General features: G+C 37.1%; 1 protein-coding gene across 1 annotated transcript in view; it reads left to right on the top strand.

The window, feature by feature from the left end:
- The first annotated feature begins 8,021 nt into the window (after positions 1 to 8,021).
- Positions 8,022 to 23,296, top strand: part of LOC122018940 (transcriptional adapter ADA2-like) — a 44,842-nt gene continuing 29,567 nt past the window's right edge. The window contains exons 1-11 of the mRNA XM_042576418.1: positions 8,022 to 8,318; positions 10,871 to 10,926; positions 12,975 to 13,150; positions 16,002 to 16,067; positions 16,161 to 16,286; positions 16,396 to 16,471; positions 20,857 to 20,920; positions 21,003 to 21,058; positions 21,652 to 21,717; positions 22,403 to 22,622; positions 23,192 to 23,288. Of these exons, the coding sequence (XP_042432352.1) occupies positions 8,266 to 8,318; positions 10,871 to 10,926; positions 12,975 to 13,150; positions 16,002 to 16,067; positions 16,161 to 16,286; positions 16,396 to 16,471; positions 20,857 to 20,920; positions 21,003 to 21,058; positions 21,652 to 21,717; positions 22,403 to 22,622; positions 23,192 to 23,288 (1,056 nt within the window). The 5' untranslated portion in view covers positions 8,022 to 8,265. The remainder of the gene's footprint in view (positions 8,319 to 10,870; positions 10,927 to 12,974; positions 13,151 to 16,001; positions 16,068 to 16,160; positions 16,287 to 16,395; positions 16,472 to 20,856; positions 20,921 to 21,002; positions 21,059 to 21,651; positions 21,718 to 22,402; positions 22,623 to 23,191; positions 23,289 to 23,296) is intronic.

Genomic DNA, 23,296 nt, shown 5'->3' with positions numbered 1-23,296 from the left:
GATCTGTGAGCTAATCATTGAAGGAGTCCAAGCAGAGGTAATCATGCTTGAAAACCTTGAACTGTCGGCCTCCCCTCTTGATAGATCTTGAAAGCCGATCGAGATGCCTCCAACTCGGTCCTTAATGAGGCTAGCTTGACATCCTTGGCAGTGAGCTGGACCTTCACTAAGGCTTGTTCAGTCAATTAGCTCTCCTGCTCGATGATCAAAGCGGTCTCGACCTCCTTCAGATTCTGAGCTAAGACCCGAGCTTCTTTGTTCTTAATATCCAGGTCCTCAATGGCTCGGAGTTTCCTGGTGTTGGCAGAATTGATTTTCGACTCAAAAAAGCTGGCCTGCTTGTTAAGCTGCTCCAACTATGAGACCCGCTCAACACTCCTGCTCCTCCTTGCCTGTAGCAGCTTAGAGTTTTTCTACAGATTGGCCTTTAGCTAAGCCTCGGGGATGTCACTCGGGGCGCGAAGTTGCTGGACTTTGTGCTCCAAAAATGTTAGCCTTTGGCATACGACCAGGCTCTCGACCTAGTACTGCGGTGGCAATAAGATCATAAGTACCGAGCAGGGTATAAGAAAGTAAATCAAGAAGCAATATACATACCCCAGTGGACATTTGTGTGTGGCTGTCCGCGAGCTCCCCCGGGGGGATGAACCACTGCGCAGGCCTTAGCATCGACCCAGACCTATACTAGTAGCCCTTGGATTTGAATTTTGTGCTCGAGGGAAAGGGTCTCGGCGTCGTCCGATTGACTCCATTCAACAGTGGGCAAGTTGATGATGACTATTATATGCCTCTGGCCGCTCGGACCAGAGGGCTCAGAAGTCTCTTTACCCATGGGCTTGGGCATAAGAGACGACCGAATGATAGATACATGTGCTGCCAGCGAGGAGTGTGGTGACATATATGTAAGGAAATAGATTGCTAAACACGCAAACGCGCAGCGGAAAAACCTATTTCCTCTAGAAGATCCATGCGAAGAGAGAAGAAAAATATACTAAGTTTACATAGGAACATGAGAGATTATACTTTTGTAGCGTGCTCACGGACTCCCGACAACTCGGATCACAGCACGATCTTACGTTCGCGCCTCTACGGTATCCACACGAACAAGCGTTCATTTGTCTCACAAACTCACAAATGGAGATAGGTTGTGCTAGCAACCTTGAGAATGGATTTTCAGCCAAGAGAGGAGAAGAGCAAGGAGAATGAAGAGCATTAAGCCAAAATGAAGAGAAAAACACTTAAGTATTTTCATCCAATGAAAACACTTAATTAACATTAATAGCCTTAATGAGCATTTACACTCCATTAAGGACCACACACTTGTAACTCCTCATTTCAAATAACTCCTCATTTCAATTTCGAAAATTGAATCAAATGTATCATTGAATTTCGAAATTCAATGAATGTCTCATTAATCCTCACTTGAGTCTAACTCAAGTCTAATTCATTTGAGTCTAACTCAAGTCTAATTCAATCGAGTCTTACTCAATTAATCTCATACAATTCAAATTCAATGAATCACATTTCATTAATTTGAATTGACTTCTTGAGTTTAGTTTGAATTGGACTTAATCCAACAATTAGATTTAATTGAGTCTAACTCAATAAGTCTAATTCGGATAAGACTTAATCCAATGATTTATTATATGAACTCATCTCCAAATCTACTTGTTCTTTGTGTGTGACCCAATAAGTTCTTGTAACGTTGACAATGTACCTAAATCAACATTTAGATATATAAGCAATGAGTGACATCTAGCAAGGCATCATTGTTACCCAAGTGATGAGAAGGTCAAAATCTGACCTAACCTGTTCGTGGCTATTATCTTGTATGACTTGGTCCCTCTATCCTTGATATCTAGATTGATCAATGAGGCATAGACCGTGTCATTCTTTTATCAACCTTTGTGTTTCTTGATCTCTAAGTAGACACATTAAATCAAATAAGCTCAATATCTCATATTGACTCATTTGAGCATGACCATGCTTTCTTTGTGTCCTACTAATCAAGGGGTCCACAGATATCGCTTCTGTCATATGGAAGGGATAGATTTCATCTACATCACTCACATCCCTCCGCATAATTCATTACATACCCAGTGATCGACTTTATTGTCCACCTTGTTACAGGTGATGTTTGCCGATACCAAAGTGCACAACTCCTTATGTAGGGAACCGTAGTGATTTCAGGTCTAAGGACTATTCATACCAATAGTCACATGAGAATGTTTATAACACTCATATAACAATTCATGAAACATTCTCATGGGGGGTCATTCAGTATATGTTCTCTAATATATACTCATGTGTCAACCTGATATCTCATATCCATGACTTGTGAAATCAAGTTATCCGTCGACCTACATGCTAGTCTCAACACATTAATATTGTCCTTGTATATTAATGCTCGACTAAGAATAGTTAAGAGTAATGTTCTCTATAATATCTCACTATCAATTCAACCAATTGATATACTGTAGATAAGAACCTACTACCCAAGGACATTATTATACTTATTCAATTGACACTGAACTGAAATAAATATAATAACCAACTTTGTCTTTTATTAATAATGATATATGATACAAAATGAGTCCTTTACAATTATCTCATAATTGGTACTAGGGCTAATACTAACAATATACGCGACATGTGGTGTGCATAAGGTCCCTGACGACAACGCAGATAGAAATGGTATACGGTCGGATGACACAGATGTAGGGATCGAGATGCCTGCCAGCTTAGGAAAGGCGGGTGATGAAATTTCACCACGCTCGGGAGAGGCGCGAACTAGTACGTGCAGGGGTCCGCAAGGCCGAAGTGGCCGATTGGGAAGAAGCTTCCCGCGATGTCTTTTGCGTCGTATTAGAGGCTCGCCTGATGTGGTCGACTCTGAGGGCACCGCAATCGACAACATGGATGGTCATTCAGGAGGCAGGTTTGTTGTAGCAGCCGCAACATCACTAGCCACCGTCTGATTCGCTCCACCCTTGTTGGCCGGCGCGTGTGCCCCTCTAGCCTCGTACAACGGATCGTCGGAGTGGGTGACCGATTGTAGGCCACTACTCTCTAGCTAGGACACACCCACAACATTGATTTTGATGTCCGCAAGCCTGCTCCTGTTGCTTAGACGCGCCCTCAACATGATTTGGGCTGCAAAAAGGAAGAAAAGTCAGTTAAATTCAAAGATGAGGAGAAGGAAGAACATACCTAGGCTGGACAACAACCACATGTGGATCAAGCTTAGTATGAACATGTATAAGACGCCCTTCAACAACATCCGGTGGATGTGATACTTCTGACCAGCTAAACTGGAGGCTGCTTGGAGATATTACGATCGCTTCGGTATCTCCTAAGCGACGGAGGTTGCATCACTTCCATTTGCCAGCCGGTCGGAAAGTCTGGACGAGTGGGAAAGCAAACGAAAAAATAGTGTGTCTCTCTAGTGCTTATTAGAGGAAGACATTTTCTCAAAAAAGACAGCCAACTCGGACTTGGAACAAAAAGGTCTCTGACTTGGACAATTTAGGATAATAATAGTAATGGAAGACCCAAGACACTAAAGGGATGTCGTGCAGATAAAATAACATGACAACCCCGCACAACAACCTAAACAAGTTCAATACTATTATTGTAGGGAGATGTGGAAATATTTACAGACGGCAAAAAAGAAAAGATGAACTGGAAATCGAAGACCAGCATAAAACTAGTCCTTAAAGAAGGACAGGAAGCTAGCTGAAGGCTCATGGGGCTGGTCATAGGAGAGGGAATGACTCTCTGATAGTCGGAGGGGAAGTGGTAGGTAGATTTCATTTGGTCTATCTCGTCTCCATTAAATTTGGACTTGGTGGAAGTGTACTAGAGCTCGATTATGGACACAAGAGGTTACAGAGAATTGACCATTGAAAACAAAGAAATTGAGAAGAAGCGACACATGGATTCAACGAAGGAAAGAAAGAAGAACCTTATTGAGAAAGATCGCCGACGAAGATGAGGAGGAGAAGCGTCACAGAGCATGCTCGAAAACGAAAATGAAAGGACAAGGCAATGTGAAGGAGACGATGAGCAAATGAGGTTTTATAATCCTCGTGGTAGATTGCTCTGAGCCGTCCGATCAAGGGTTGTGTAAAACCAGGATAAGATCTGACCATAGAATTTGAAAAGGCGTCTGTCACATTATCAACGAATATCCACTTATCACGTCAAGCGTGTGACGGTAATGAGGAGGAGACGTGACAGTCGGCTACAGGAAGGCATTAATGGGACTTAATTAAAAGGCATGGCCACGTGCTCGGCTATAAGGATCAAAGGTTTGCACAACCTTATAGAAATTTAGATGACGTCAACCACTATGAAAGGACGCTCATCTGAGAAAGCGCAGAGAAATGGAAAAATTTGCTAAGTGTTGTTGCCAACCGTCCCGATCGATTTCGTAGAGAAAGAAATGGCCGATCGGCGAATGAGATCTCCGAGTCAACAATAAAATTTCGACGCTCATTATAGCCGAGTGACACTTGGGTTCAAGCTAATAAACTAAGGCCGAACAACGATTAGAAGATATGAGTCGACCAACAACCATAGCATAAAGAGTGTCCGAGCGGCTTAAGGTCACCTGAATCACTGCTCGTCCAGTCACTCGGATTTACATTTGTTGGTGCAGCGGGGTCGGTAAGAGGACGCAACGTCTGTAAAGAAAATAAAAAACCTTTCTCTGTTTTTCAAACTAAGATTAGTAGCACTATCATAATAAATATAATCTCAAAAATGAACAACTAATAAAAAGAAGAGGCAAACAGATTTGACTTGGTTACAACCTAGGTGGTTGTTAATCCAAGGCGGTTGTGAAGCTCTACTAGAAAAATCTTCTTCTCTGTAGGCGGAGAAGCATCTTATACTCTTTGAAAAGCTTAGAAAAGACTAGGAAATGATTACAATAGTTGTTCTCAAGTTGTTGTTGATTTCCTAGGTCTAGGGGTTTTTTTATAACCCCTGGAAAATCTTATCTGAAGCTTGAAGACACCTCCAAAGGGCTTGGAAGGTGCCTCCAGCGTGGCAAGTGGATAAAGCTTTATCCACTTGCAAACGACTAGTTTGACTGGCTGAAGGCACCTTCCATAGCCTTGTAAGGTGCCTTCTCATTGTTCATCGAAGGCGCCTTCCAGTCATGGAAGGCGCAAAGTGCCTTCAACAGCCTTTGAAGGTGCCTCCAGCAACACTTGCATCTCCATTTCGCTCCTTTACTGCTGCGATCTCTTGGGTGATTTCGGCCACTGAAATAGGGTTCACCCGAATCCAATTTCCAGCCTTCTCCTCGAGTAGGCTTCCGCTCCGACTTCTCATCCCTCGAATGCCGCATACATTCTTCTCGTCCACCAGTGTACTCTTCCGCAGCCCTTTCGTCCCTCGGATGCACAGAGCCCGTCGGCTCCCTTCCCGTGCCATCCTTCTCGCTAGCTGCATCTTCCGCTCGACTTCCTGTGCTCATAAACTCTTGCACACTTAGACACAGGGATTAAAACAAAACAGGATCCAACATAACTTGGTTGATCACATCAAAATAAACACGAGGTCCAACAACAGTCTCCTTTGACTAGACTTGAGGGGAAGACTTGTGATGTGGTGATAACTGAGGGTCCACTAAGTGCGGGTCAAAGGACGGAGATAGCAGCCGACGTGGAGATCAAAGTCAAGGAGGTCAACACTAGAGAACCAACGAGCTCACCAAAGGGGGGTCGAGCGGAGCTCTCCTGCTTTGGTCGATCAGGAATGAACCACCCGACCGGCAAAGGGCTGGTCCAAGCAGAATGCCCGTACATCCAAGATCATCAGGTGCTTATCACGGAGCAGAGAAATGTTGGGACAATCGGAGCTTTAGTCCGGTCGGGCGGAAAAAAGCTACCGAGTTGAGTCACCGCAGGGAAGAGCAGCCGAGTCCGACCGAGCGGAGGAGTTCCTAGCCGAGCGGCTATCCCGCTCAGTCGAGTAGAGGGATCATTGATGTATATCTTAATATCATTCTGGGAGAGAGTGCCGCTAACACAAGACATGACCAACAGGCGGATTGTACGACCGAAGCTTCTACTATCTTGTTAGGGATATGCATGTCCTGTTAAGGTATGGTGTCAGAAGTAATTTCTTGACAGGTCATTTCATAGACCAAATTGGAGAACGTGCCTATGCCTTGAGGAGCGCGCACGTTGCCCGTTGGGGCGCTATATAAAAGGGGATTCATGCACCGACGGAGGTACGTGTTATTCACTATTCACGACTGTGCTTATTGTTACTCCATTTTCTTTTCACTTTTTGGTAACTGACTTGAGCGTCGGAGGACCAACGTCGGGACCCCTTCCCTGATTCGGCACTGACGTTTCTTATGTTATACAGCAAAGTGAGATCTATATCCAGTCAATATAATAGCCATATCTTCAATTAACCATCTTTTCAATTTTTAAATAAAATCAATACGAAAAAAAAAATTGAATTCTCAGTTAATCATCCTTCCAATTTTCGGATAGGATAAATAAGAAAAAAAAAATTGAATCATGAAAAACAAGAGTGAGGTACGTTATGGGCATTTACAATTATTAATGTGATTTTTAAAAAGTATATATATTTTACCATTAATAAAGTTAGGCAAAAGTGAGGGTTATAGAAAAGCAATAAAAAATAATATATTTTATGGTTATTTAAACCTTTAATATGTTTTTCTAAAAGGTTCCCTTAAAAAATTTTCCACAATTATTTTTGAAAAATATTTTGGTGAAAGATTTTAGAACAAATTAAAACTTTTATATTAGCCTAAGGACTTTTATACCCCATAGCAGTGTAAATTAAAAAAAATATTATTTAAATTTATTTTATATTTAATATTATAACGTAATCCCTAAATTCTAAAAAAAAAAAAAAAATCTTACTAGTATAACAGATAGCTAAAAAAAAATTTAAAAAATGAATATATATATATCTTATTATGTTCTTTCTCTCATTAACTATAGAGTTGAATATATATATATATATATATATATATTAAAGTTTAATAGTCGTCTGTGATTTATTTTTTTCATATTGGTCTTAGAATGAATTGACAGGAGCAAATTGACAGAGATACTAGGAGTGAACGTACTCACTTTTACCAACATATTAGCCCATATCATTAATCTAAAATCTCGTGTAATGTTGGCCCATATTTCTTTTAGTCGTAATTTTCTTTGTCTTGGTAAACTTTTCAACAATATATCAAGGAGTTATGATTTACCACAATGTAATGAAAATTTTACTTAACTGAATATTAAAATAAATTTAATTATGAAAAATTATAAATTTAAAGAATAAAAATTGTATTTAGTAAATATAAAAAGAACTATAGTAAGTAGGTGTAGATTCATTTGTGGTTGGCATTACACTGTTTGAACATTCTCCAATGTTCCTGTGAGTTGTGATGAAGGAGACATTTTTGGACATTTTGCATTGATTTAATCACATGATGTATTGCCACCATGGACAATGGACAAGACATCCTAATTATATTTATTATTTTAAATTAATATTGCTTTGGATCATGGCTTCCATGAATAGAATGCCCATTTTAAAATCCTAATTATATCATTGATTAATTATTATAACAGTCTTGCCATGACATTTAAAATTTAATTATTTAAATATCAATATTAGCATCTAACAAATCATGACTTGCATGATTTATCTTTCTTTCAAAACAGTGTTGGAAGGCCTTTCAGACAGGGTTATTTTTTTTTGCTGGAATATTGACATCTATATAATATAGAATTTAATAAAGGTTAGATTTTTTTTAAAAAAAATATTTTTTTTTAAAAAAATATTTTTTTTATAATACTTCTCTGTCTTAAAACTGCTTTATATAAAATAATACTGCTGATTTTAAGAAAATTGATTTGAAGATGTAGAAAGTAATAATAGGAGGGGCTCCAGTGAGATTTAACCATTTTTCCATTGTCAGATGATCTGAACCGTTCGTTACATGAACGCTACGGCCTTTCGTCCATTGGATTGTTGTGTCGGTCACAGGTCCTGGCGAGACAAAAGCTCGATCGGTCGTTCCGCCTCCTCCGCCGATCACGACGCCTCTGTGAGATCGCCGCCCCGATCCAGTTACCTTCCGAGCTCCTAATGGAAGAAGAATAGCTCCTCTCGATCCCTTTCTCGCTTCCTTGTCCTGCTCCGTCCTCCGTGACCCGGAATCCCTTTTCGTGGACTGTTAGGGCTTTTGCTTCGTTCCCCGTATCCTCGATGGGTCGCTCCCGCGCGGTGCACAACTCCGGAGACGATGACACGAATCCGAGGTAGATTTGGATTTTTTTTCTCTTTATAAAAGTTTCTATAGAGAAATCATGGTCGGTTTATGGAGTTTCCCTGCCGTTGTTCATTTGCACAATATTTTGTATTTATGTGTGTATTATTTTTTTTTTTAAATAAGGAATCTATGCACTAAATATTGTTTATACTCACATAGTTCGCAATGTTTCTAAGATAATTGAGCTCATTTTATGCACTGTTTATGAACTTAAACGTGGAGGAAAGATGAACTGAAAAGATATGTTGTTAAGTATATTCCTTCCGAATAGGAAAAAGAAACCACAACTCACTCGTCTTTTTTACTGGAAAAGATAAGTTTGAAAAATTCAATATTGTTTATAAAAATAGACTTATGCTTTTTATGTAAATTTGTTTATTTTTGTTATTTTTGTCTTTTTTCCTTTTTTCAACAAATAGGTACCACAATGCTGTGAAGGACACAATGAATTGGTTGATAACTGGAAAATATGGTTTTTTTAGTTTGTAATAGAGGTTTCAGAGAGCACTATGAAATTGATTTGGTGCACAATTACATAAAGAATTATCTAGGCACACCATTAGTGCAATTCAAGGAGTATTTTTTTTTTTCTATCTAAGTCAGCTGATATTCAGCATTTAAGATGTGGAAACTATAATACTTTTTTTAAATAAAAAGATACTTCTTTTGCCCATTATTCTATCACCATTGGAGAATAAGATGTTTAGGGAAGTCTAATAGAATGGAACAGGTGACTGATTAAATCAGGAAGAGAAGGACCCTTGTAATATCTTCATTAAATCAATTACATTGTTCCTGTGAATGTGGCTATAGAGTCTCTTTTTGCCTATGTTTGGTTGAATGTGATCCATTTCATTGCCCATTGATACTTAACCATCAGACCAGTAAATGTAATATGAGCAGTGTTTGAAGTGTCAAGCCGTGCCGCTTGAAACCTCCAGAATTTACCGTTCTGGTGTGGAAGCGAAACCGGCACCACACGTGAATAAATTTTGTGTGCGTCATTTGTCCGTGGTCGACGATCGTGGGACGCCGCCGGAAGCATCCCGCGACGCTTTCGACACTGCCAGAAGCGTCCCGCGACGCTTTCAGCGCTGTCAGAAGCGTCCCGCGACGCTTCCGGCGCGCTGGAAGTGTCGCGGGACTCCTTCGGGGCCGTCCAAAGAACCGCGGGACGCCTCGCCGTCGGAAGCGTCGCACGACGCCTCCGTCGTCGCGCGACGCCAAATAGGCTTTCATAAAGCCTCATTAAATTATCCCTATAAAATATATAAAAAAGATATTTAAAATTTAAAAAATATTAATTGATATTATAAAAATTCTTTTTTACTGATTTAAATTTTATTTATATTCTGATAATTTATTATTATTATTATTATTTAATTTTTTTATTATTTAATTGATATTTTGATATTTTTTTACTATTTAAAATATATATTATTTAAACTAATAATTAATTAAATGAATAAACAATTAATTTATATAATTATGATGTATGAATTTTAATTTGAGTTATTAATACATCTTTAAATAAAATTATATTTAATTATTTTTTCTAACTATATTAAGTTGTTCAAATAACTTATATAAAATCAATATACAACTTATTTTTAAATTATACACAATAAACATATTTATCTAATAATTACTATATATATAAATAGAATTATTGATATCGTATCATTCCGGTCTGGGACTGAAACCTCAGCATGGGTCGAAGTTTTAAACCTTCAATACGAGTTTAACTGGCCTGTTATTGAAGCTTTTATAATCAGATTTAAAATCAATAATAAATCAATACAGCTGAAAATAACATAGCAAGATTGAAACACAACAAGAATAAGCTGTGTTAGTTCTGAAATTGGTGTCAGCCAATCAACCATCATACTATAAAGAAACAACTTTAATCAGCAAAAATATCTTTTCTCAAAGCTATGTACACTATAAGTAGCAATAATAGAAGTTTATCCCAGATTTTTATGACAGGGTGAGCAAGAATGTTTTTCAAGGTATGCAAATAAGAATGGTTGAAATCTAGGGAGTTTGGATGACTACAAATGCTTCCACATGGGTCTATTTGATGGACCATACCCTGTATAAGCCACGTGCTCTCGTTATATATGGCATATGCAGGGAAATTGTACATCAACAACCATATACATTTATGAAACTAGCAATGATTATATCCACATTCATTTAACTCATTGTTACTCTTTAGTTGTTAGGTTTTTTTGCTAGTCAGATTTTTAAGGTTAAGGCATTTTTATTTTATGTCATTTTTAAACTATCCAAGTATGTTAACAATCAAAAACATTTAGATAGTAGAGATATGCCTTGTAGTTGCTTTTGTTGGTTTCTTGAATATGTTTATGAATCAGTAATATATACTCTTCCTATGTAGCAGTGTGTTAAATGATAAAGCTTTGCAATGGTGGCTTAGGTTTGCTAAATATTTATATGGGTTATGTGGATAAACTGTGTTATTTCTTCTGTGATCAATTTCGTTTTTATTGTTTACTTCTGATTTCTCTTTTCTTTCAGATCAAAGAGAAGGAGAGTTGCTTCAAGTGGAGAAGCTTTGGAAACTGCAACGACAGGTTTGTTGTTGTTCATGTCTTCTTTTCTTTCTAGAATTTGGAATAGCAGAAGTTTCTTGTAATCATTTTTCTGTTCCTATTTGGTCAGCTGTACCAATGATGAGAATCATTTCTTCCTAGAAAAGGGTTATGAAATCTGCTGTCTCATGATAGAAATGTGCTAAAAAATAGCACATTATCTATCAAACCACAAACAACAAGACTTGTTGGTCCCACCTATTTGGGGTCAACTAATGGATCTTATGCTTCCATTCAATTTTATGGAAGACTATATCACTAGTGGTCTTATAATAATTACAACAAGCACATTGGATACTATTATTCAACTTTTAATTGGTCAATGTCAAACACAATCTTCAACCTTTGATAGTAATTTTATCTGTCAAATATAGTGGAGTTGGATAACTAGCAATTTTGAAAAATATTGAGTAATTTTGAATGATGGATTGTGAACATTGATTGTAAAACAATATGTTTCTGGATAAACATTCATTTTCAACAAATAGCTTTACTTTTATGTACAAGCTACAAGGATGCTGGAGAGTAGTATCTTCCATCATTTCCAATGATGTTCTACGAGATCATGTTGAAATCTTCACTAGTATTGATTGTCATGTACTGTGCTTTTAAGTTCAATGAGGATTCTTGTATCGTATCACTCTTTTTGGGGCAAGATGGAAGAGTCCTTTGACCCTTCTGGAGAAGATTGTGCATGTTGATTACACAAGTCTACAGTTTTGAGTCCTTCATGAGGATGCAAATGTTTATTTATTTGATTTTCCTTTGCATATAATGAGGAAAATATAAGCATGGACTACTAGCATGTGAGTACCATTTCCATCGAAGAGACAGATAGGTGAACCATAGTGATTCTAATCCATGGTGGCAGAAGGTGATAACTCTCACCCCAGGCGCCCCTCACAACCCGCCCCCAGATTATGTGAAGAGAGGTAAATCATGGGTAGCTACTGGCCGTGACCAGTGCATGGAGGAGGGCAGGAACCTGACTACTAGCCAGGAATTGACCCCTAGATAGTGATTCTAATCCATGATAGGATTGACCATGATCTGGTTTCAAGACACTAGTAGCTTAATTAAGTCACAAAATTGGCAGCTAAGTCCCATAATTTGCAATTCCAATTTGAATTCAGTTGCAACCTCAATTAGAAAAAAGGGCATGGAAACATTATGCTTCCAGTAATCCTTTGGATAGGATAAGATGGACATGAAAAGATACCATCCCTCTTTCTCTTGAATAGTTGTTTCTTGTGAGGTGTCCCATGATTCAGTGGATATAAGCAGTTGTCTAGAATAATGGATATAATGGTTAGAGATGATGATGCAAACAATCAAGACAATACTTATTTTCCATCAACCCACAGTGCAGTTCCATTAATGAACTATTGTAATTAATTTAAGTATATAAATTGTTTGGAATTTATACATATCATATAGGATTTTGACATGTGCTATGCATGCTGAATGGCAGAATGTTCCGATATCAAAATCATATCCTTCTGGCTGTGAACCTAAACTTGGCTCATAATGGTACTATAAACTTTGGTTTAATGGACCCTATGATTTCTCTTTAACTGAAGTCTATATTTGGTGGGATTACACCATGTGTTGCTACAAAAGTAACGCTTTCTTTCTTTTAGAGGGAATTTGCTTCCTTTTTTCTGTAAGACCAACATTTCTCGTTTTTGAGGCTGTAGGATTATGTTATAGTGAAGTTTGGAGTTTAGTTCTTAAGAGCATGCCATTGCAATCAAATAAGTTAATATTAAACTACACTGAAGTTGCTTTCGATAGTTTTCTTGTGCTTGTGTTTGCATCCCTAAATGATAGTTTGCTAATCTTATACTGTTACACTTGACTCAAAGTGGTCCATGGTGTATTATATATTTTAATGTCTTACCAATTAGTATACTTTTGCATTACATTGTTAGAATTATCAGTGGTAACGCTATGATTCTCATTCCTTTTGATTGTTGAAATCTCAAACTTAAAAAAACTCATGATAGCTTTCTGATTGATTACTGATGCAGGCCCAGGATCTAGTGAAGGGAAAAAAGTTTTGTTTCACTGCAACTATTGCAACAAAGACATTTCTGGGAAGATCATCAAATGTACAAAATGTCCTGACTTTGATTTATGTGTGGAGTGCTTCTCTGTTGGTGCTGAAGTCACTCCACACAAAAGCAACCATCCATATCGAGTTATGGTTAGCACAATTTCTCCAATCTTAATCTTATCATTCACATATATGTTTTTAAATTACTGCACAATATTGTGATACAATTCTCATTCTTAAACTTGGGCCTTTTCGTGATATGTTTAAGGTTATCAAATTGAGGTTTGTATTGTCAACTTTTTTGGTAAATTTTTAAATCATGAATTGTAAGATGCAAATTAAATATTTAAAAATATGTTAAAAAAGAATCTTACTTCATAACATTTTGATATCAAAAAATATGTATGATATTATGATATTCCATTTAATGAATAATTGTATACATGAAGTAGTTGTTCGTATATAAAAATTCATATCTTACATTATCATTTCATTAAGAATTAAATTGAAACGAGTAATATAAAATATCTTCATCAAATACTTTTTTCATGGAAAAGAAACATTGTCATCAAATGAAGGCAACTTCATATTATGTGACTTCTAAGTTATCGTTAATTTTTCCTTATCGTCATTCTATATATCAATGTGATATGACTTGGTTTTCTTAGTCATTTTTAGGCATCTAGTTCACATTGACTTGTATCTTCACATGAAGATTTCTTCTATGTCATCATTGGTTTTGAGATTCTACTCTCTTCAACCTTTATGCTTTCATTGTATAACATGCTGAATGAATCTCTTGGTTGACATTATGGAATGAGCACTTTCATAAGTTTTATTTGATTCCCATGGATACTTCAAGTGAAGTATGTAATAGTAATAACCACAGTATATTTTGACTATTGTACTTAGGCATATTAAATGTGCGGAACACTTGAAAGCTAGCTAATACAGTTACTTTTGCCATGCCAATTTGCTTGAGAAAAAAGAAAATCCTAAAAGGGGAATGCAATTGCCTAACAAGAGTGGTTTTGGAGTGAAGTTGAAGTTGTTGTAGCTTCTCATACTGCCTTTTAGAAGTGAAGTTATGCTTTGAAGAATAATTTAAGGGGATGAATAAAGCTTCTTGCTTTTTAATTGTTTTTTGTTGAATTTGGTTGATTATTAACTTAAAGAAGTTGTATGATTTTTCCCCTTTATTCACAATTTTAGTAGCATCTTGAATAAACTTACAATTAGTAGCATGATGGTTTGAAATCTAGTATCGTGTCAATAAAACACAAGCAATGTCTCCTGTGTCATTATGTCGAGTCATATCAACAATACACCCCTTGACATGTTACAACACATGTCAATATGTATTATATAATGTTACCATTATTTTGTAGCTTGTGGCCATGCAAGATAATGTCAAGACCTTGCCATTTTAGATGGAAAACAAAATACAAACTTAAGTATATGATTCTTTTATCTTATTTTTCTTCTTCATCTTCTTTCTTCTTCCACTTTTGATTTTCCAGTGACACCATGCATCAGAAGGTCAACATGATATTAAAACAATATCATTATAGTCAAATACTGAAACTATAGCATGGCACGAGAATTTGAAGCTTGATTAGCATACCTAAAAGCGTTGAAAGTGAACTCTATGCAATTGATACCATTGCTTGATCTATCATATTGACATTTGTCTCTTATTCACCTTTGTTGCGATTTGAACTTGAAACCTTCAATGTTTATTTCTTGTGGATCAATTTTACATGATTGGTGCTTGTTTAACAAGTCATTGTTCATTTGTACATATGATGGGTAATGTTTTCTAGTCGTTTGCTAGCTCACTTAGTAAGGACCTTGATATTGTTGCATAAGGTCTTAGAATTGAATTTTGTGTCATTATTTACCTTTTTAAAATAATTTCCAAGAGCTTCTTTTCTTGATCTCCTCTGTTTGTGCTAAAACAATGGGTTATTATGACAGTGGAACTACTAGTCTATGGAAACAAGCATATTAAGTATATTAAGCATCCCTACAGGGGTAGAATTATATTCTTCATTCATACAAAGTTATCATCAGATTTGTGTTCACATTGTAAAATTCTTGTATAGATAGGATCACACTGTGTTGTTTTGTTCTTTTGTGGCAATATGACATTAAGATATTTATTATTTTTCAATTTGTTAAATCATGACAAGCCACCATCTGGATGTTTTAGTCAGATTATATTGAGTTTCATCCATTTCTATTTTTTTGATGTGATAATTTTTGGTTCAGAATTAACTGTTATTTCTCTTTTATTAGATGCTATAGCTGCCTTTATGCAGAACACAATTTCAGATTCTTATGAACTTCTCTGGTGTAGATAAAGCTGTTATTCATCCCCGTTGTTAATTCTAATTATGCAATTTTTTTGCCCCAACCTTAGCTACACTTTTGTTTTATAATGATCCAATATTAGCATCCTTATCTTGACCAAAATTTCAATTGTATTGGACCTACTAATACCACAATTTTTTCTCTTTTTGGTCCGGCATTCTATTACATGTAAATCCCATATCATTGGCTCTACGACTGACAGCAATTACTTAATCATTAAATAACACAATAAAAGTCCAGTAATTATGTGAAAACGGTATAAGAAATACTACACAGACCTTTCTCTATGTGAAACTGGAATAATGGACTAATATATAGATCCACCAGATTCTATTGTAGCAAACCATTTATTTTGAATAGAAAAGAAAGAGGAGAGGAGCAGTGAACGATTTGATTGAGTTGTAAGTTATGCACCAAAGAGGAAAAATGGTAGAAACTGGAAATGTAGTGTTCTTAGGGAAGATTCCATCTAGCTGAGTTTTCTTGATGCAAATGATTATTTACCTGTTTAAGCAAATGCGTCTACTAATTTTCTTAGTCCTTTACTTCTATTTCCTGTCTCTCTACTAAGATGGAATTTTTACTTTTTGGTTACTTTCCATGGCTAATAATACTGATTTTCCTACAGGACAACTTGTCTTTCCCTCTTATTTGTCCAGATTGGAATGCAGACGAGGAAATATTACTTCTAGAGGTATTTCCATCGTTCTCTATCTGAAATATTTTGTAGTTCAATCTCTTGGGCCTTGTGTAAAACTTGAGAAGTAGCTTTTTCGGTTACCTTTAGGGGATTGAGATGTATGGGCTGGGGAACTGGGCTGAAGTTGCTGAGCATGTGGGTACAAAGAGCAAAGCACAGTGCATTGATCATTATACCACATCATACTTGAACTCACCTTGTTATCCTCTTCCAGTACTATATCTTCCCCTAACAAGTTTGCTCTTTTCATTATTTAATCTTTTGTGGTACTCATTTTACAATGTCAAGCCTATCCTTTCTTGGTTGCTGGAACCCACTACAGGATATGTCTCGAGTTAATGGTAAGAATCGAAAGGAACTCCTTGCTATGGCTAAAGTACAAGTTGAGGGAAAGAAAGGTTAGTTATGGTTTCTCTGCATGAATCAGTTATGTTAAACTAGTTATTGGGAATCAGTTATGTTAAACTAGTTATTGGGTTTATACAATCATGTTGTTACAATTCTAGTAAAATCCTTTTCATAGAGTTGTCACTTATCCACTTAAATGTTTCTTTCTCTTACCACTGATATAACTTCCCCTTGCAATCTCTCATATCCATTTATGGTAATTGTTTTTCTAGTTCTGGAAGATCCATTTTTATTTTTATGCAACATTGTAATTGTGTTGTGACTAGTACCCATGGAATTCTCAGTGCATTAGCATTTTATGATTGTAGTTGTTTAATTATCAATAATAAATAAAAAAAATCTAGAACACCCGTATGTGGAAGTAAAGAAAATGAGAATCTTAGTATGTTTAATACACTGAAATTATTACCTTCTTGTAATCAAATTGTTCCATCCAACCGGAAGTAAATCTTATCTCAGAAGATTTCTAAGTAGATCTTTCTATTGTTTTCTGCCTACTTTACATAATAACAAACATGATATAGAGTGAACCTCAGTAACTTATAGAGTGAATCACAAACAGTGGTAGTTGTTAACATATACAATGATTGACCCTCCAACCATGGGTATGAGCAATTTCTCGAAGGGTGGTACAACCGCTCTAATGGCAATTAAAGAATTGTGCCACAAAAGTGTGTGTCAACATTTGCACCAAGCATCTCAGGATAACAATAGCAATAATGCAAATAAAACATTAACAATACAAAAATGATTTATTACTAAAAACATGACAATTTATAAAATAGCCTTAAAGCATCAGAAACATGTCCAAATAGGGAAAATACACAATGACTAAGGCAGTAATTGTTCTGGTAGAACTCGAAAAGATGCAAAGATGTTTCAAGTCAAGTAGCAGTGATGTCTCAAAGCAATAATGTAGTAGTACGCCTGACAAATCTATCTCAATGCCAACTTCTCGCCTTAGGTTAATGTGAGGTTAAAACAAAATTTAGATTGTCAGTAAAAAAGAAGGAAACCAAAAATAATAGACAAGAAATAGTAGGAAAGATAAATATTGTATTTATAGTTTATCCAAGCAAAAATTTCTAACAGGTGTATGGGCATGCAAACACCTCATGCTCAGTATAAGTAGGCGATCAAGGCTTCCGCACCAACCCAAGGGGGCTACTCGGCATAAAGATGGAACTCTAGCACTAAAGCCAATAGACTTAATGATCGCGGATCCACATTATCTTATAATGGAACACATGATCTCCAGAGAGAGGAGGAATTTGTGTGGGAGGTGTGGGTATATGATCACTGATTTTGCTTGGGATCGGACCACTTTCTCATTGTTGGCGTTGCTCACATGTGAGGGGAGAGGGTTTACATAAATTGGAAGGAACATGACCATCTCCAGCTGCCTGGATCACATAGCGGGCCACTGGATGTTAGTGTCGCTGGAAGAGGTAGCAATTAAACCACTTGATTTGTAAGAAGGGAAAAAAGCTTGAGGTGGATAAAAAGAAGAGGATGAAGGATAAAAGTCAGCAGTGGACTCCATCTCCCTTGTGATTGAATGATGAATAGGATAGAGGATGAATTTGTGTCACAGGGACCCCAATTGAGTTGAAATTCAATTCCTACAATTAGTTACCGAAAGTAAAACGATAAGGATATCCAACATGCATGTTATTGTCGCTCTCAAGTTCAAGTAGCCTTCTGATTTGAATGGTGTTGGAGTGTTACTACTTGACCTTCACAATTTACATATTCTCGATTTTTGGTTCCACTAGCGATTCTCCTTATGGTGTAGAATGCTAACTGGTGGTTCAATATAAGTTGCATCAGCATTAAGTGGTGCTGCTAGTCTCTATATAAAATGTGAGTTGAGTTTGACAAGTATTTTCATGGACACATAAGACAAGTTTTGCACAATATTCAAAGCTGTAAAGCAAACCTATAGACTACTAAACCAATTCTCTCAAGGATTTAAAATGGAAAAATAGATTTGTGGGCCAACATTCTCTTGAAACCGAATCTAGTCACCCCTTGGGAGGGGGCATGTGGAAGAAGGCATGGTCTTAATCCGAATTTGTAACACTTTAACACTCTACTTCAGATAACTCTTCTGTCGACTCTTTTGGTGGTGAATTGTCTCTATCTCACCCTTTGTGCTACTCTGTATCTTTCTAAATTTACCAGGGGCCCATTGTTTGCTGCTCATCAGTGTTATCCTAAGGCACAAAAGATTGCTAAGTTATCTCTTAAAGTGCCTCGAATAGTGGCCCCCTTGGTGGCTGCAACTGTTGTTTTATGTGAATTCCATGAGGTGTAGATGCTCCTCTCAACTACCACTTATGTCCCGTGCACTTACAGAAAACCATCAAGAATCTAAATAATGCTCGCTAACTGATCATCTGTCTGTGACTGGAAGATAGTGCAATATCTAAGATCGGTACCCAAAGCCTTTTGCAAGCTCTAGGATGAGACAATGCAAAGTCTTAAAGTGAAACGAGGGTCATGGTTCAAGATGATGCTTAGAGGAATCTCATGATGTTTGATGATCTCTACAATTAAACTTGGCTAGTTGATCATATTTATGGATGTGCAAGATATGGGTTGACTTGGTTAAGTGGTTGACTACAATCTAAATTGAGATGTGCTCCTTTCACAACCAACCCATAGTGATTTACTTCCATCAATTAGGGATTTGAATATTCTGAAGCAACCCTGCAATTTGCTGACCTTCTGCCTTTATCTACTAGCACATCAAACACTGAGCCACAATTTATGATATTTCTCTTCACGCAATGACACCAGTACAATTGCATGAGTATATTGCAAAGTGTAAATAGTACACCTCCCTCAAAAGTTCATCATTAATATATGTGACTTAGGGACACACAATCTTTGGATCTTGGAATTTCAAAACACTGTCACCATGACAAGAGAAATCTAACTTCAAAATCTGCTCTAGTTCTTCAGCAGTTGTAGTTACGGATCTTTCTTCTGGCTTTGTTTGTCACTGAACTTGTGGCGATAGAGTAAGCAATGAAGTGTGTCATTTGTTCCCACTGTCGATCGGACGGGCCAGATTACATCTCAAGGATGCCTTGCACATCACGAGGATACTGCACACATCTTAAAGATGCCATGATGTATTGAGATGTAATTTGACCCGTCCGATCAGCAGTGGGACACGGGGACAGAGAGAAATGGGGACAGAGGATCCGAACTAGCAATGAAGTGTGTCATTTGTGGCGATAGAGTAAGCAATGAAGTGTGTCACTTAACTCATATTTTGGTAATTTCTTTGAATCTTGACTTTATTTAAACTTCAAACAATCTGTGTGATAACCAATTTCTCAGTAAAGATGATTGGCTTTGTTGATACCAATCTAATTTGAACGATCTGTATCAATACCGATCTTGACAACAATAATTTCAATTAAGTGTCCGGTAACTTTCTTACCTGTTACCTCTCTCTTAGTCTCAACAGGTGCAAGACACTTGCACATCTTTTACCTTTAGTACCTCCATCAAACATATCTCATGCCTAACATCTACAATGATTTGGGCAATAATCATATGACTAAGGTATGAGAACTCTTCATCATTTTCTTCTCTTCCAATAGTATGCTTTAAAGGTCATTGCCTCGGTTGATCCCCTAACTCAACAGTTAGACCATCAAGCAAGGGGAGGATCTTACTTTAAAAGAACGAAGGTCAGTGCTAGAAAGGATTTTTCTTGAGGGTATTGATCACTGCACAAATAAGAGGGGAAATAAATTTTAGCCCAAATTCAAGACAAAGGAAGAAAGGTTAAAATGCTCTAAGATCCACTGGTCACCACTTATAACTTTCACGGCTGTATGTTGGTGATTTGGCTGGCGATGATTTTGCTTCTCACAGCAAAAGGAGGGTTTCATGTGGAAGGACGAGGATTAACTCACTCGCTCACTGATGAGGCAAAACCATTGGCATTGTCATGTGCAAGGAGCAAACCAGAAGGAACAACCATCTCTGGTTACTTGGATTACACAGACGGTCTGCTGCTTACCAGCATGGCTGTAAGAAGTAGCATTCACTGCTACATTTAGAAGGAGTGGGGAGATGCTTGAGAAGGTTGATAAAGAGGAGAGGGCGGAGTGGGAAGGTCACAGTAAGGGAATGTGAGTGGTTCATGAACTGAAGGGGATGCAGTGGGTTTTCCGCTTGCTTGTGATCAAACAAGGAATAGGGTAGGGGTAGTCTTGGTTAATGGGTTTGGATTAGGTTTATTTAAGTTAAACAGGCATAAAACTGACTGTTATATTCAATGAATTTATACTTAGTGTGCTTGCCCAATAGGAACAATATTGATTATCTAGATGCTAATGCTTCCTTATTGTAGGCACTTCATTGCTTGGTGATGTCATACCAAAGGATGAGTCACCATTTTCACCTGCAAGGGTCAAGTATGCAGTTTGACCAAAAATTTTCCTTTTCCTTCTAAAATCTTTTCTGAATCCTTTGTTTCTCTGTGTGTGTCCATGACAGGGTTGAAGATTCAAGTGATGGTTCAGTTAATCGGTCACCATCAAATTTAGCTCCAGGTAGTTCTCTCTCTCTTTTTTTTTTTGTTTCTTCCTCATGACTAGATGTTTTCTTGGTTCTTTGTTGCTCTGGAGACAAACATAGATGGGCCTAGGGGTGTCAATTCAGACGGGTCGGGTGGTTTCGGGTCGGGTCGAAGCAAGAATATTATAAAAAAAAATCCTAACCCGAACTTGACCCAATCCCAAACACAACCCTAAACCCGAACCCAGGTAACCCGACCAACTCGATTAAGAAAGACTTTTTTTATTATTATTATTTCAATATTCTTCACTTTTATCTCAAACTTCATCATTATCATACTAACCTTGTACATAAAGCATCTTAATTTTCAAAATAAAATTTAATTTAACCCCAAAAAATCCCTAAATCTTAAATTCAAGTCAAACCGGGCAATCCGAATTCAACCTGATCCTAACACAACCTAAAAACCCCGAACTCTAACCCGATGTTTTCAGATCGACTTGGGTTGGCGGGTTGGGTTCATTTTTGACACCCCTAGGGCCTAGACGGGCCTAGGCACTAAAATGTTTCACATCTAAGGTTAGAGCTATTCCTTGTATGATTGATTGATTTCTGTGTCTTTCTGCAGGTGCAAGTAAGATGGCTTTAAACACAGGACAGATTAAAGATAATGCTGATGGACCTAAAGTAGAAGGTTGACATCAGGATGAGCATACATGTGCTAAATTTCTTCTGAAGTTCTGATTTTTGTTACTATATGGTTAAGCATTAAAATATTTGGAAAAAAAATTCTGTTAGGTTTTCTTTCTACTTCTGAACCATTCACTTCAATGCCTTGAGATGCCATTTTCTCCTACCATAACAAGTTGTGGATACTAGACACTGGTGCAATGCTACAATGGATCTGGATGCCCTTGACTCAGTTGATGATCTTGTGAGAGTGAGAACAGGAAATATATGAAAATAGAAACTTTATATGATCGATTAAACAAATGAACAATGAAATGTAGATCTCTTCTATGGGTTTTATAATAACTTGGTTTCTCATAAGACAAGCAAAATAGATTGTAGGTGCTTGGAAAAATAATAGTAGGGTTAAGATAAGATTATATTTTGACCCAAGTAAAAATAAAATAAAAATTAGAAATTTAGATCCTGAACAGGATTTATTTTATTTGACCAATTTATCTTTAAAATGGTCTATTTCCATCACACTCATTGCTACGCCACTCTGCTTGCTGCCTTGTAGATACATGCCTCAGTGACTATTATTTCTTATTTTCTTGTTGAATGCTAAGTTGATGTTAATTCGGAATGCTATGTTTCTTGCTTTTCTACTTTAATATGTGATGAACCTGTTTGACATTTTTGATTGCCAGGTTCTTATGCAGATAGGACAATTGGTGTGAAAAAGCCCAAGTATTCAGGAGAGGAAGATCCTATGTTTATTGAGAGTGGTTATAATCAGAAGAGGCAAGAATTTGATCCTGAATATGATAATGATGCAGAGCAGGCATTAGCTGATATGGAGTTTAAGGAAAATGACTCAGAAACAGAGCGGGAACTAAAGCTGCGAATGCTACGAATTTATTTGTCAAGGTTAGTTGCAAAAGATTGCATCCATCACTTATTATCATTTTGGTTCCTACAAGGGAGGCCAATGGAAGGGGAGAGAACTGAACAAGAGGAAAGGAGTATAGGGTAAAAAAAGACAAAAAAGTTCGTCCCCGCACACGCCCTTTGAAGCCTGACTTTCATCATGGTTTGGGCGGAAGCAACTGAAGGAAAATTGTGAGAGATTTCTCTCTCACTTTTGTCCTTTCCACTCTCTCTAGTAGGAAGCGGAGGGCTGCCTCATGTTTTCCTCAAGCCATTTCACCTTCCTCTTCTTTCCATCATAAGAAATACAGTCTCAACTGCATGGTCTTTTGAGTTAATTTAGCATAAATTTAATTACCATCTCAGGCTATGTACCCAACTTGTCTCCCCAGTACAATTTTACTTTAATGCATGTTGTTGAGTACCATGTGAACATAAAGCCGTTTCCCTTTTCAAATTGTTGCTCAAATGGCCTTTGGTATGCATATTTTGTAGTACTTGTGGGATAGCATATTTATTACTGCAGACTTGCTAAAATTGTGACTGGTGTATTATTAACTTTTTGATAGGCTTGATGAGAGGAAGCGGAGAAAGGAGTTTATTCTAGAAAGGAATTTACTTTATCCTAATCCATTAGAAAAGGAGATTTCTAATGAGGACAGAAACATTTATAA

This window comes from Zingiber officinale, chromosome 9A (genome assembly GCF_018446385.1).
Source record: "Zingiber officinale cultivar Zhangliang chromosome 9A, Zo_v1.1, whole genome shotgun sequence".
In the NCBI taxonomy this organism is placed as follows: Eukaryota; Viridiplantae; Streptophyta; class Magnoliopsida; order Zingiberales; family Zingiberaceae; genus Zingiber; species Zingiber officinale.
Note: the sequence above shows the minus strand (reverse complement) of the source record. Positions and strands in the feature narration are given on the sequence as shown.